General features: G+C 45.5%; 2 protein-coding genes across 3 annotated transcripts in view; one reads left to right on the top strand and one right to left on the bottom strand.

Moving 5' to 3' along the window:
- LOC149874651 (uncharacterized) overlaps positions 1-14,426 on the bottom strand; it is a 65,038-nt gene that overhangs the window by 35,985 nt on the left and 14,627 nt on the right. The window lies entirely within an intron of this gene.
- Positions 814-11,748, top strand: LOC149874652 (lysozyme g-like). Its single transcript, XM_090031671.1, has 6 exons — positions 814-891; positions 4,502-4,576; positions 5,319-5,417; positions 7,158-7,357; positions 9,471-9,609; positions 11,006-11,748. Exons 2-6 carry the CDS (start codon positions 4,534-4,536, stop codon positions 11,137-11,139), a joined length of 615 nt encoding a protein of 204 aa, XP_089887797.1. The 5' UTR covers positions 814-891; positions 4,502-4,533; the 3' UTR covers positions 11,140-11,748.

Genomic DNA, 14,426 nt, shown 5'->3' with positions numbered 1-14,426 from the left:
TCCATGCAGCCTCTCGCTGCTACTTCTGCAGGGCTCTGCCAGGGGTTCTCGGGGGGGCAGACATGGGCCCCTTTTCCTGGTCTCCAGCCTGTCTCTCACCCCCTCTCTCTCTCCTTTGTTCCACCAGGGGAAACTGCTCCCCCCTTTTAACCAAGCCTCTCAGCCAATCCCAGGCCAAGGCCCTTCCTGGGCTTTTGCTAAAGTCTCATTCAAACCCTGCCAGGGTTACATCACTCCTCCCCCCAATTCCAAGAGGGCTACCTCCAAAGCAGCTTTACTAGCTCTCAGGGCAAATGGTGTCCCTACTGCAGGGGCAGGCAATTATTGTGGGCAGAGGGCAGCTTACTGAGTTTTAGGAAACATCTAGGACTGCATGACAGGCAACCCAGGGCAGATAAATATTAATTTTCTAAATGTTTAGGGGCCCTGCAGGCCCGATAGAATGGCCTGGAAGGCCACATCTGGCCCCTGGGCCACATTTTGCCCACCCCTGCCCTACTGGGACAAACTCTGTCTCTTCACACACTGCCCCTCTGCAGGGCAGCCCTTCATATTCCTCCAGGTGGGTCCATTCGTAATGCTGCTACATGTAGAAAGCTGGCCGGAGTAAGGGCTGAAACCTAGTGGGCGTGAGCACAAATACAGGATGTTCATTCAACCTTCAGCTGTTAGTTATAAACCAGTTAAGCAAGGATGGCATAATAAAAGAGATGTTTGAACAGTTTGCGGCTAAAATCAGGAAGTAAAGGAGTTGACAATTGCAGCAAAAAGAGGGCAAGCAGGTACAAATACATGCAATCTTTGCCACAGCTTTTGGGAGGCAGAAAACATTCCAGTGCTGACTACTTGCCTGCCAGCCCACCAGCACCTTTCTTCTTTCAGTAGAAGAATGTAAGTAGCATTACTGTCACAGCAACTGCTTAGCTTGTCTGATTTTTCTCTTTTTTTTTCTAAAGCCACATTGTTTGACTTTCATATGCAGATTTTGTATTCTCCTCTGTCTGTCTTTGGAGGGCCCTCTAATAATCATTTTTTTAAACAGTGCTGAATTGGGGCCAAAGAAGTCTATGCCTACTTTCCTCTTTTTCCTGTGCTCAGCATTATTCTGGATTTTGTTGGTGGACAGAAACAGTTCTTTTTTTTTTTTTTCGCTGGAGTCTCTGACTTTCAGGTCTAATGTACTTCCTCCTCAGGACATCCTTTTTATAGTAGTTTAGATTCTGCATCTTGTTTGGATGGGTGACTTCCTTTGCTCACTCTAGTTCCTTTCCTCAAAGGCTATAATTCTGGGTGTTGTACAACCCTTCTCTGAGATTTTTCTCAAAGATTTTTCTCTGAGATTTTTCACAAGCTGGCAGAGGGTAGATTTAGGCTGGATAGCAGGAGGTGCTACTTCACAGTCAGGGCGGCTAGGATCTGGAACCAACTTCCAAGTGAAGTGGTGCAGGCTCCTACCCTGGGGGTTTTTAAGAGGAGGTTAGATGAACACCTTGCTGGGGTCATTTGACCCCAGTACTCTTTCCTGCCATGGCAGGGGGTCGGACTAGATGATCTACTCAGGTCCCTTCCAACCCTACAACCTATGAAACTATGAAACAAATCACTGTCTTTATGATTCAGTTAGTCAGATCCTAAAATTACAGGATAGGTCCTTTGTTCTTAGATCAGTATATTTATACCTTCTTGGTACTATTTATAAACATCTCTCACATTATCATTTTCACATGGGCTAGGGAGAGACATTACACATAAACCTGTTTAAGTGATCAGAAACTGGTTTTAAATCTGTAACAGAATGGATGTTCAGTGTACATAAACCAGTTTGAAAATGGCTGAAACCGGTTTTAGATAAACCTGGTTGAATGTAGTATCTGATTTGGCTCAAATAAGTATCTGCAATGTCTGTCCCAAACTCCTTGCTGGTTTAAGATAAATCAGAGTCCCCCATCATCCCATCATGCTCTCTGGCTGGATGGGGCTCTCTGCTCCATAGCAGAGCTGGCCCCTCCCCTCTGCTGCCTTGCTGGAGCTCAGCAGTCTCTGCAGGCATCTGCCTGGCTTCTGCTCCCCCCCGCTCCCCTTCCCACTCTGTGCTAAGCGGGCATGCTCCCCCTCACAGACACCTCAGCATTAGCTAGCAGACCACATGCTGGCTACAGTCCATGCTGTGGGAGATGGCGGGCTTTTTGGAGCTATTCAACAGGTCTTTCCTTGGAAAAGCTGTTAGATCCCCTCTCCCCCTCACCACTCCCTGCTAAGCAGGAATTCCCCCCTCCTCTCTGCCTTGTGGAGAAGGTATCTGTGTATTAGCTAGCATACCACATTCTGGGTCTATGCTGAATCAACAGACAGAATCAACAGGTAGCTGGTAATGTCCCTCTGTTTTCTTCATAGAGTGATAAACATTGAGATGGGGTGACACTGTTATCAACCCCCACACCCCTGGCTTGCTTGCCTGTCAGTTTGTTGCAGTGCAGAGAGTATACAGAAGCACTGAGGGAGACTAAAAAGCTCCGTATCATCAACAGATGCATGCACTGCATACCCTGCCTTTGCCTCAGTGCTAGCTGAGGGATGGCAACACTCCTGCCCCTTGAGCAACAAGCTGGGAAAAGCCTGGGACTGCAGGCAGGCTGGGGGTTCACACCCCTCCCTAATCTGAGCCTCCTGCTGGGACCTGGCCACACCCTCCTCAGCTCAACTCTGCAAGGGAAGGGAGGGCTGCTCTAGCACCCCCCAGCTTCCAGGCTGAGCCACTGCAGGAATGTGCCTGAATTTCCTCAGTCCAGATGGATTGTCTGTATGGCTGGAAACCAGTTCAGCCTAGCCAGGTTAGACTAACCTGCAAAGGTTGAATCAATTCAGGCTCAGTCTTTTTGAATGTCTGTCCCTAGCCCTGGAGTGCAGGACTTCTCAAACTTCTGAGGCACATTTTCATTGTCAACTTTCTGTGTTTAAGCTAAGTAAAACTGTTCAAGTGCATTAAGACAACCCCGTGTCCCCAGAGCCTCTCTGGAGAGGAGTCTATGATACCAGAACAAGACTGGGAAAAAAAACTGTAGGAATTCTTTATCTTCATTTTTTACTTTGCCACAGGCTTTTTTTTAGGAAAGAGACTCAGAAACAAGAGGAACATGTGAAAAGAGACCCCAATGAAAAATAGTTGAGATTTGAAGTCTGAGTCACAGCAAACTCTGGAATTGTGGAATCACTTTCCTCTATGCTAGCTTCCACAAGGACACAGGGTGGATTTTCTTTGCATTAGAAAATGTTACATACATTTCATCCTCTGAGATCACATTAATGTTTAGAGTAAATAGGGAAGGATCTTCTTGTATATACAATGCTCTTCAAAACATCAATCTTGGCCAAAATACAAACTGAAGGGAAGCAAGTAAGAAATTAAGGTAAGAAAAGGAAGTCACCCATCTAAACAAGATGTAGAATCTAAAATAAAATATTCAGCAGATATATCACTTGTCACAAGCAGAATTCACAATGACTATCACAACAGTACTACAAATAGAAAGTTTATCATTAAACAACAAACAAGTATTTTTCCTTGCAAGTAAAGAATAGCTCACTCAGGATATGATATATTCTTTGATCTATACATTGGTAAAAATCAATAGGCAGTAATAAAAGGCCAAATTCTGTAGTCTCTACTATTGAACAGATAAGGCATTTCTTAATGATACCATAGGCTTAACAAAGAATTAGAGTTAGAAAGAGCTAACACAAATGGTGGGAGGTTATCATATCCTGCCCCTACTCACAGATATGGCATAAACTATAATAAACACTATCACAGTGGCCATGTCTAAACAAGATGCTTATTGTGCAATCACTACTGCACGCTTATTTAGCACTTGCATACACAAGTACTAAACGACTGTACAGAAATCAGAGTTACTGCACAGTAATGTTGCCAAACAGCTTTTAGGTGATGCTGAATGTGCAGTAGCTCATTACTACTGTGCAGTAGCATCATGTTGCACATTGTGCCATGCAACACACCTGTGCAGTAGTAACAAGCTACTGCACAGTCAGCATCTCATGTAGATGCAGGCAGTATGGTGTAGGTGACCTGGCAGAAGCTAAAGGTTCTGATAATTTTGAAGGGGAAACAGCTGCAGGTAATTCTGAATACAGTTAATCATACTAATTGCAAATCAAATATTCCTGGAGATTATAGTTTTGAAGACAAATAGGAAGAGAAATTAGAATAGCAACAAGGTTGCAGTATGAAAGCTTGATTCTGCATCTATTCTCTCCTCTCTCTTCTGCACTATTTGTATGCTTTGTCAGGGAAAGGCAGAACTATTATCGTGGTCTCTGTCATAGCTACCCATACACCAAGCCATAAAATTGCTTTCTAGTTCAGTATGTGCACATTCAGTCAGGAGAAATAACCCCATTGTTCAGAAAATGTTGTATTTGCATTTAGTTAGGGAACATTTCAATACCTTTCTTTTTTCACATTTGCTGTTTTTGATTTCAGATTTTCTTCTGTGCTCAGGAACAACCATCCCCATGTATCTCACACTGATCATTCTGGGCCTAGCTGCCCTTATTGGTGAGTTTGGAGCTCTCTCTGGTTCACTAAACTTGCTGCCAAGACAACTGAGTAAAAGATTTGGAGACACATAAGATGTTAAGGTTATGAGCAAACACTCAGATTAAAGAAGGTTCACCAGGCCTAGAACAGCTGCTCATGTGCCTACAGTTACCCTACAGTAAGTGAAAGCTACATGGGGTCAATCTAGCCTAGCCATATTAAAGGGTAAATTGACCTGGTAAAATACTCTTACTGTGAGATAATTCAAGGCACATGATCAGTTTTCATGTATCATTTTTTTCATGCAAAGTCCATAACTCCTGATACCTTTCCTGAGTTTGCTCTGCATACCCTAACACATTTCATTGGTATTTCCACAAATCCTAGCTGTATACATGGACATAGGGAATGAGTTCAACAGTCAATGGAATCAAATTAGAATACATCACATGATGGAGCTCGTAGTACTTAGCAAGACAGTTACAGAATGGGGACAGGATGTGTCCTGTGATGGGCACTTGGGCATAGAGCTCAGGACATTTTTCTCCCTTGGCTCTTGGAGAACACAATGAAAGATCCATCTCTTTGAAAAGGACATTACCTTCAATAGAGGCAGTCATTTCTGACTGACAATCTCCCTAAAACCTATGAAATACAAAGTACTCCATCTTGACAAGAGTATGGTTAATGACTCTGAATTTGCCTACCTTTACTTCTGCTCACAAAAGCTCCTTAATGTAAAAATTCTCTAACTCTTCAGACACTTCCAGTCAGTCTGGATGCTACGGTGATATAAACAGAGTTGATACTACTGGGGCATCTTGTCAAACTGCAAGACCAGAACGCTTATCATATTGTGGTGAGTATGATTGTTGTGTTTTCTGGCTCATTTTAGAATACAGGGTAATCACTGTAATCCACAATTCTTGATTTCTTCCAAGCAATGAAAAAGGGATTAATTGATTAAATCTCATAACTAGAGTGCTCAATCATACACCTTGGATTAGCCAGGACAATCCCAGATTTCAGAGGCTGTCTCAACATCCCAGCCATTTGAGAAACTTGAAGAAAGATTGCTGGGAACCCACCTGGGTCAGGAGCTGGGCTTGTGCAGGTGGCTTTCTACCAATCCAGGCACTTTTACATCAATTTTCTCAAGGGAGCCCAGCCAACAGGCTGCTCCCTGGTCCAGACTCCATTGGGCTGTGAGCAGAGTTTCTGGTGCGGAGGAGGGTCCTTGGGGGGACTGGGGGGAGCAGTGTCCTGCCTGGCCCTGCACCTGGGATGTGTGGGTTTGGGGTGGGGGGTCTGTATGTATGTGTGTATCCTGCCCAACCCAACTCTTGGAAGCTACAGGGGGTGAGAGGGGGAAGAGGGAATACATGCATTGTCGTTCCTAATCCTGACTTTAACCGCTCCCCCCCCATCCCAGATTTCCCTCAAATTATTATGGTCACTGCACTCAAAACATCCCTCCAGCAAAAATAATCCTTTTTTGTTTTCATCTATGGGACAACTACCAAAATGGTGTTGCTCCGTTGGCATTAGACAAGTTAAATGAATGATCATTTTAATCCAGAAAGTAAGGAATCCATTTTTATATTAGCAGATTCTGATCCTTCTATATGTTTTTGAAGCAATCAGACCTTAAATTGAAGTTATAAGTGCTGGGATGGCTATGAACTTCAGAAGGCCTAGCTCTAGGTGGCCCTGAATTTTAAAATTTGGCCAAAGAGACCACCCCAAAGCTGTGCAGTAAATCAACAATGGAGCTGACTGGAAGATTCCTGGTTTCCCATCCCTTACTTAGCCATTCCTGAGCACTGCTGTCAGTACCAGCACTGCTAGTAAACTTGAAGGAACACCTTATTTTGATTGTTTCAAAAATATAGTAGGATTTAGAACACAAACATCGCTTAACTAGGGGTGAAGTTACACATTACACTTAAACCATACTAAGGGCACTTAAAACACAAGTGTCCATACATTAAAGATCATTAACTTGTGCTAAGCACCTTCCTTAGCTTGTGTTAGGGTAACTTCAGTACATTCAAACTTTGATACTAATTAGCACTCCATTGATTTAGTATGGTCTCAATGTAATGTGTAACTTCACCCCTATAGGATTTTCTCTAAGTGCAGGATGGGTTGATGTTGAGGCTTCAAAAGAGAAAAGGAGGGGGAAATGCAAGTGTGGGGACTGCTACTCCCTCTCCCACAGATACTGTCTCTTGGACATGTAAAAACCCACCATTTATTTGACTTTGGGTCCCCCTTTCAACTCTGAACCTCCATACTTCTGCTTCATCCTTCTGTCTGGAGACAAGATCCTTGCCTAGAGGGTCCCAGGTGCTGTCTGTTCCTCCCCAAAGACAGTGCACAATTCCCCTTCACTTTCCTGGCAAATACATACCCATTCTTCCTTGACTCCAACAATACAGATAAGCACCAGTGTTTTCCATATCATTTCAAGTCACATGTCTTTTTCACCTTGACACTATATACATGATACATAAGTTTCACAACCTAACTCATACAGTGTCTACCTAGGGTGACAAATAGTTCTGAAATTAAATAATGAAAACCTTTACTTGTACAGGAGTCCGGGCTTCTGAAACGATTGCTGCAAAGGACCTACCCAGAATGAATAACTATAAAGGCATCATTCACAGTGCTGGCAGAAAACTGTGCGTAGATCCAGCTGTGATTGCTGGCATCATCTCTAGAGAGTCGCATGCAGGAGCTGCCCTAACCCGTGATGGATGGGGTGACGGGGGAAATGCCTACGGTTTGATGCAAGTGAGTAATTTACAAGAATCTTAGAACAAGATAGCACGAATGGGTGTTATAGGCAAGAAGACAGCCTTACTTCTCAATAGTGCAGCTTCTGCTGATGTCCATACCATGAAAACAAACTAGAGTTGCAGCAGCACCATGCTGACTAGCACACAGGACAACTGAAATCAGCGAGCAAGCTTCTTTAGCGTGTTGACTACAGTTTGGATAGTGTTTTTCAGCAAACTATATCTAAGGGGTCCACAAAAGATTACTATGAGTAGTCAAAAATATGTGAATACCCACTCTTACAATTCAAAGGGGTCTGTACCTTTATTTGAAATTTCCAAAGGGGTCCCCACCTCCATTTTTTAGGGGTCCGCAAGTGAACAAAGGTTGAAAACCGCTGTGTTAGGGACTGTCTTTTAACCTTCTAAGAGGCTGTGCATTTTACTCTACCACCCAGAAAGTCCATTCTCTGGTGGCAACATTTGTGAAGGTGAAAGCCTCACATGAAGGAACTAGGTGAGTCGGCATTCTCATTATAGCAAGTTTATAGCTGATCTTTTCCATTACTTTCCAAATTCCCTGGTAGCAGTGGCAGCATGTTTAAACGTGTATGGAAATCTGTAAAGAAACACTCTCTCCCATGCAAGTGTTACCTAGCTCTGGAACTCTTTAAGCAGATGGGTACCTCAAGATTTGATTTTAAAAAGTCCCGAGACATATAATATTCAGCTTCTGTGCACACCCACAAACACTTTAGTCTCAACAGGGCTGAGCACCTCAGTGCCCATATCACCCCCATTGTCTACTGGTATCTAACAGCTAGACTTACCTCCACCTATCTCCACCCAATCTAGGAAGAATACTCATAGCACGTTAGCTATGAGGCAGTGACAGCTGCATTTTCATTTAAAGCACAAAGAGAAGGATTGGAAAGGATGTGGCCCCTTTTACATATAATTTAGTAGTTAGAGCACTCCCCCATGATGTGAGTGTCATTCCCACTTCTGCTGCAGGGGATTCAAACCCTCATCACCCATTTTTCATAACCCCCTAAGTCTCCAGCCTATTGTGTGGTGGGGCTGCATTACATTCTCTATTCAAGATTCACCAAGTCATAGTATGTGAGGTGCATGACTTCAGCTTAGTGTTTAGGGCCCTCAATAGCAAAAGTAAACTTCTGAGTTCTGTCAGCACTGCCAATATCTAGCAGTGAAAACGCAGTATACAGAGAAGATCATGGGGCATTCTGGCAGAGATATGACACAATAAAAACTAGTTGAATGCATTGAGGGGGCAGTAAACTGCCTAAACTTATTGGGGAAAGTCTTAGCTCACCTTTACATGTGGAAGTGGCACGAATATAGCCACTTAACTGCAATTCTTAGCACTTCTGCCAAATTTAGATCCTATTTCCACCTGTGGTGGAACAGGATCATCCTATACACATGCTATCCGGAACTCATGCAGAGGACCTTTTAGCCCAATAGCCTTATGGTTCGAACACTTGCCTAGGGAGGCATTTTAGATTCTAGGTTTTGATCACCCAGAGGGTTTGGGCCTCTATCTCCTGCTTCTCAGAAAAGTGCCTTAACCATGGCACAGGGAGACCTGAGTTCTGGCCCTGATCCTTGTCCCATTGGGACAGAAACAATTCCATTCCTGTTTATTAGTGTTATCCAGTGAATATTAAATGCATTGTTTGGTGGGCTAACTTCAGGAGGGAAGCGGTGGACAACGCCTAGCCTATGGCCTGGTGATTAAAGCACATTACTAAAAAAGAGAAAATTATAGCTTCAAATTCCATCTAGGTGACCAACAGCCTAGAACCTAGCAGGCTCTTAGATGGCAGGACCTTCCTACAGCATCAAACACCCACTAGTCATAGCTTTTCTCTCATGAAAGCATTGGACTGAATAGACATTATATATAGGTGCCAGGCATTTTTGTTTCCTACAGGCACTTATGCAAACATAATGAAGCCTAATGAGCCTATTCAGAAGGGAAATGCAGGGGGGTGCATAGTTACATAGAATGAAAACTGCATGTAGAGGCCAAAATTGTAGTTACAATGTTACATAGGTACTTGGTTGCATACAAGATTTAGTAATGTTCCCTTGGTTTCTTCTAGGTTGATAAGAGGTATCATAAAATCGTTAAGCCATGGAACTCTGAGGCTCATCTCATCCAGGGCACACAAATCCTTGTGGGTATGATTAAGGCAATCCAGAAAAAGTTCCCAAGGTGGACTAAAGAACAACAGCTGAAAGGTATAAAGTATGGAATATATTCAGGCTATGAGACAAGGGAAATCCTAAGACACATATCCTATTAAATATCTTGTGTTACTGAACTTCTGCAAGAATCTCTCATAATTTTCACCATTGATACAATTTTCTGCTTCCTGATTTCCCAGAGCTTGGACAGTGAAACTAAATACATCTGTTTCACATTGGTTTTCCCTTTCTTTAGCACAATATTGGGTTTGAGTTTCCAACACTGAAGGGGAATAGTTAAATCCAAAAAGAAATCCTGTATACACATGTGCTTTAATGTTCATTAACCTATTTTAATATGCACTGAAGCATCATGAAAAAACTGCTCTTTAACTAATGTGCATGAAAATAGACTTATGTGTCTTTTTCTAGTACTTCACAATGAAGGTACTAATTTAATGTGCATTACCTAAAGTGCATTAATGAATGTCTAGATGCACCCTTTATGTTGTTATTTGGGTCTCAACTATTTGGCCATGGCTGTGTCTACATGAGATGCTGACTCCACAGTAGCCTGTGACAACTGTGCAGTAGTGTCGTATGGCAGGAAACATGATGCAATTCTACTGTGCAGTAGTAATGAGCTACTGTATGGTCAGCATCACAAAAAAGCCATCTGATGATGCTACATCACAGTAGCTCTGGTTACTGTGCAGGCATTTAGTACTTCTTCATACAAGTACTAAATGATTGCATAGTCAGCATCTCATGTAGAAGCAGCCATGAGAACTATCCTGAAGCCATTGAAGGTAGGAAGAAGTTTCATATTTATTGAAACAGTGCCAGCATGTCATTATGAATCTGTGTAGACCTACAGTCTTTTTGAGAACTATAGATAGATCTCAAGAGAATTACAAGATTGTGCAGGTTAACATGAAAGATGGAATAGAGAAAATTAGTCTCCAGTGGTGAGCTTTGTGCTGCTAGATCTAGACTGATTCTAATATCTAGGTTAGTTCATTTACAGATAGCTCAGGTGTCTATGCTACACTGCAGCATGCTGGCACAGAGATTGAGAGAGAAGAGGAGAATGAAGTCCATGCTTGTGTTTTAACATTCACCTACCATAGTTTTCATTCAGCCCTGAAAATGACTGAGACAAGGTTACTGGGTCTTCATTTATTAAGTGTGGGTGTGGGCTGAAGAATGAGGGCTCCTGTTCGTACATGGTTAGCCAACTGCGTGCTATATTTTCACACAGCTGCTGGTATTTGTGAATGTAATTAATCCTGATTTTTGAGTGAATTTAGGATTTTATACATTCTATTTGCAGAACCTCAGTCTAATAAGATACAAAGTAAGAGAGCAATTTAGACATTTCCAAAAGCTCTTACAAACTAGGAGAGAATGTTTAGTTTTCTGTTTTTACACTTCTGATGCTTTGTTTCAGGTGGGATTTCTGCCTACAATGCAGGACCTGGAAATGTCCAGACCTATGCAGAAATGGATATTGGCACAACCCACAATGATTATGCCAATGATGTAGTTGCACGAGCCAAGTATTATAAGAAAAATGGATACTAAATGTGGCAATGCCCTTCTACTTGGATAAATTACAGTCCTGAAGTTGATCGGTCCAACTTTAACGAGAGAGCTTGAGCATTGCTTAATGTTACTGGTTGTTTCTCTGAGCTATGAGGCTTCCTTGGTCTTACTATTGTCATTTTGTTGCCTTCCAAATTTTAAATGATGCTTATTTTGTTATTTGTCATTTTGCTAAGAAATCAAAAGGGGACGTATTCTCTTTGGGGAATTCAGCTTTCATTTTCAAATTTTTTGTAAGTTGCTTTGATAATGCATTCTTACAGTGGCTGGCTTTTGGTTGGAAATCTTCAGGTGCTTTGCAAATCATGCATATGTATTCTAATTTGTACATTCATTCCCCTTCCCCACCCCACTAGCCTTTCTCTCACCCACTGACTCCTCAATTTACATCTTCACTAGCTGGTGTTCTTGCATGCAGACCAATCTCTGGCTTCTTTACTGTTCATTCCATCCAGGAACAGCACAAACCAACTGCAGAGACTTCCTCAGTCTGACAAAGGATTGTTAAACCTGAAAGCTTGCTAAAAAAAAAAAAATTGTCCAACTATTTAGTTGATCTAATAAAAGATATCAGATTTACACAAAGAACCTTCTCTGCCTATGTCCTTAGACCAACACGGCTACAACCTACATCTCTGAATGATGTGAGCATCAAGAATCTGAAGACAGACTCAACCTACAGTTCTGACTTCCAAGAGCAACAGCACTCCCACTGTACTATGTTTTAAATAGACGTTAACTTACGAAGGGTGACTGTGCCCAAAAGCTTACTAAGAACTTTTTTTCCAACTACTCAACTGGTCTAATAAAACATATCACATCTACCCAAAGAACCTTGCCTGCCTATGTCCTTAGATCAACACAGCTACAAACAAAAACCTGTTTACATACTAACACTTGTTGGACATAAAGCAGTAAACCAAAATGCAAGAGCACTCTTAGAATTTGCAATCAAAGGTGTTGCAAAAGCATTTAGAAAATACACTGCAGAGCTGCTTTGCCAAGCAAATGAATTATCATTAAACAGTTAAGGAGGAAAGTTCAAGGAAATTTACTTTTATTACATGTATGTGTGAGGGAGCGGCAACTAGGGGCGGCCGTGAGCTCCCTAGCACCGCCTACCGTCACGTTAGGGTGACGTAGCACCCTCAGAATCTCGCCCGCCACGACTTTGATGTTAAGATATATGATGTGGAGGCTGCCAGTTTCCCTAATGGACGGTCTTGTTAGTCGTCCCTATTCCCAGACGGGTATTTGATAAGCGTCCTGCCTTAAGGGCAATGCGTGCCTCCAAGCCTCCCCCTTAGCACGCCCCAAGCCTCGCAGCTATTCCTGGGGACGCTTGTATGGTCCCTCGCCCCTCGGGTGCCCTTGCTCTCACTCTCGGGCACCGGGCTCTTCGCCCACCTGGCGCCTCCTTGGGTCGGGCCCCAATCTCTGGCCCGTTCCCACGCCTTGGGCCTGTCCTGCTAGCAGCCAGCTACCTGCTGGCACTTCCTGGGTCGGCTCGCCAGCGCCGCTCACTACCGGCGCCCCTTGGGCCGGGTTCTAGCCGGCGCCTGGCTCACCGCCGGCTCTGCCTTCCGTTTGGAGCGCTCTCGCCGCCCTAGGGCCGGCACGCTCTCGCCGCCCGGATCTCGGCTCTATCGCCGTCCTGCTCCCGGCGCCCTCGGACCGGCGCTATCGCCGTCCTGCTCGCCTCGCGCTTGGGGCTCAGGTGGCCGTAGCCGTGCCTGGCCCCCTTGACCCTTTCTTGGGTCTTTTGCCCCACTGGGCAAAGTGCCGTCTTTACGGGCCGGGGTCCAACCCCGTGCTCCGTGCCACGCCGGCACAAACCTGTACCGCGCTCTCCGCGCTGCGCGCCTCCCGCGCTCGGGGCTCAGGTGGCCGTAGCCGTGCCTGGCCCCCTGGCACTGTGCCCCTACTGGGCACCCGGAGCCCCCAAACTGCTGGGGAGCCCCGCTGGGGCCTTGCCCCCTCTGGGCTGACTGCACGTGCCTCGCGCACTGTCTCTGCCCCGCCTTGGGCCTTGCCCTCTCGGGGCTGACTCTGCGTCTCTCGCGCTCTGTCTCTGCCCCGCTCCAGGGGCCTCGCCCTCTCGAGGCTGACTCTGCGCCTCGCGCTCTGTCTCTGCCCCGCTTCGGGGCTAAACACCGCCCTTATGGGCCGGGGTCTGTAACCCCGCACCCCGCGCCTCGCCGGCGCAATATGGTGCCCTATCGCACCGACAATAGTGCCCCTGGCACTATGCCCAACTGGGCACTGGGAACCCCCAAGCTGTGGGGAAGCTCCCCTTGAGGCCTCCTCGCTCCCCTACAGCCTCCCCGGTCCTCCGGATGTAAACTATAACTAAACACTCAAGCCATCTGGCTATAACATAAGCAAAGGCTCCACACGCCTAATAACTCCAAGCCCCACCCGGGCTCTCAATCCTACCTCCAGTTAGGGCAATCCTGTTCCCTGCATCATTGCAGCCGGTTAGCGCGATGAAGTAGTAGCCACTAACCCCGGCCGCTCAGCTCAGCCGCAGAGCTCCTGCTCCTGCGGCAGCCAGAAGGGAACTGTGTCTCAGGCTCTGGCCTGAGCTAGTTTTAAAGGCCTGGCCCTGCCCCCTTCCGGTCATGTGACCACCTGAGCTGCCTGGGTGATTGGCAGCCCTGCCAATCACTCTCACAATCACGGAGCCCTTCTGTGACTCCGTGACATACCCCCCCACTTAAGTTCCCAACTCACCGGGGAGGGGCTCTTCAGCCTCTCCACGAACTATCCCACCGTTGGGAATGTTCTTCTGGGGTTACCAGCAGCGTCTAATTTGGGTGGCGGAGGTTTTGAGGCGCCCCCAACTCGCCTTTTACCCGGGGGTGCACCATGCGGGATTTCCTGGGGTTTACCCGCCACAGGTAGCCCCCCCACATTAGCAGACCTCGGTAGATTCCCTACCTCGTTCGCTGCTCTTCGGATCGCCTTCCGGGATTTCCATTCGGCGGTCCCCTTTCGGGTTTCTTCCGGCCTGATGTTTCGCCGGGCCGCTCGGCTCTCCTGCTGTGCTTGGGCATCCTGGAGTGCTCCCCAAATCTCCCACTGGCACCTTAGTGCCCTCTGGGCTTCCTCTTTACTCCAAAATTCCACCTTACCCCGGCCTGCGGATTTTCCTCCTGGGCCCTTAAAAATTTGGACCCAGGCCACTTTCCCCACCTTCCTTTCTATGAGGTACTTAAGTGTCCTCCACGTGACCTGTCGGGGTATCCTGGTCATATACAGACACG

Source organism: Crocodylus siamensis, chromosome 1 (genome assembly GCF_052110815.1).
Source record: "Crocodylus siamensis isolate JL-2025a chromosome 1, ASM5211081v1, whole genome shotgun sequence".
Classification (NCBI taxonomy): domain Eukaryota; kingdom Metazoa; phylum Chordata; order Crocodylia; family Crocodylidae; genus Crocodylus; species Crocodylus siamensis.
Note: the sequence above shows the minus strand (reverse complement) of the source record. Positions and strands in the feature narration are given on the sequence as shown.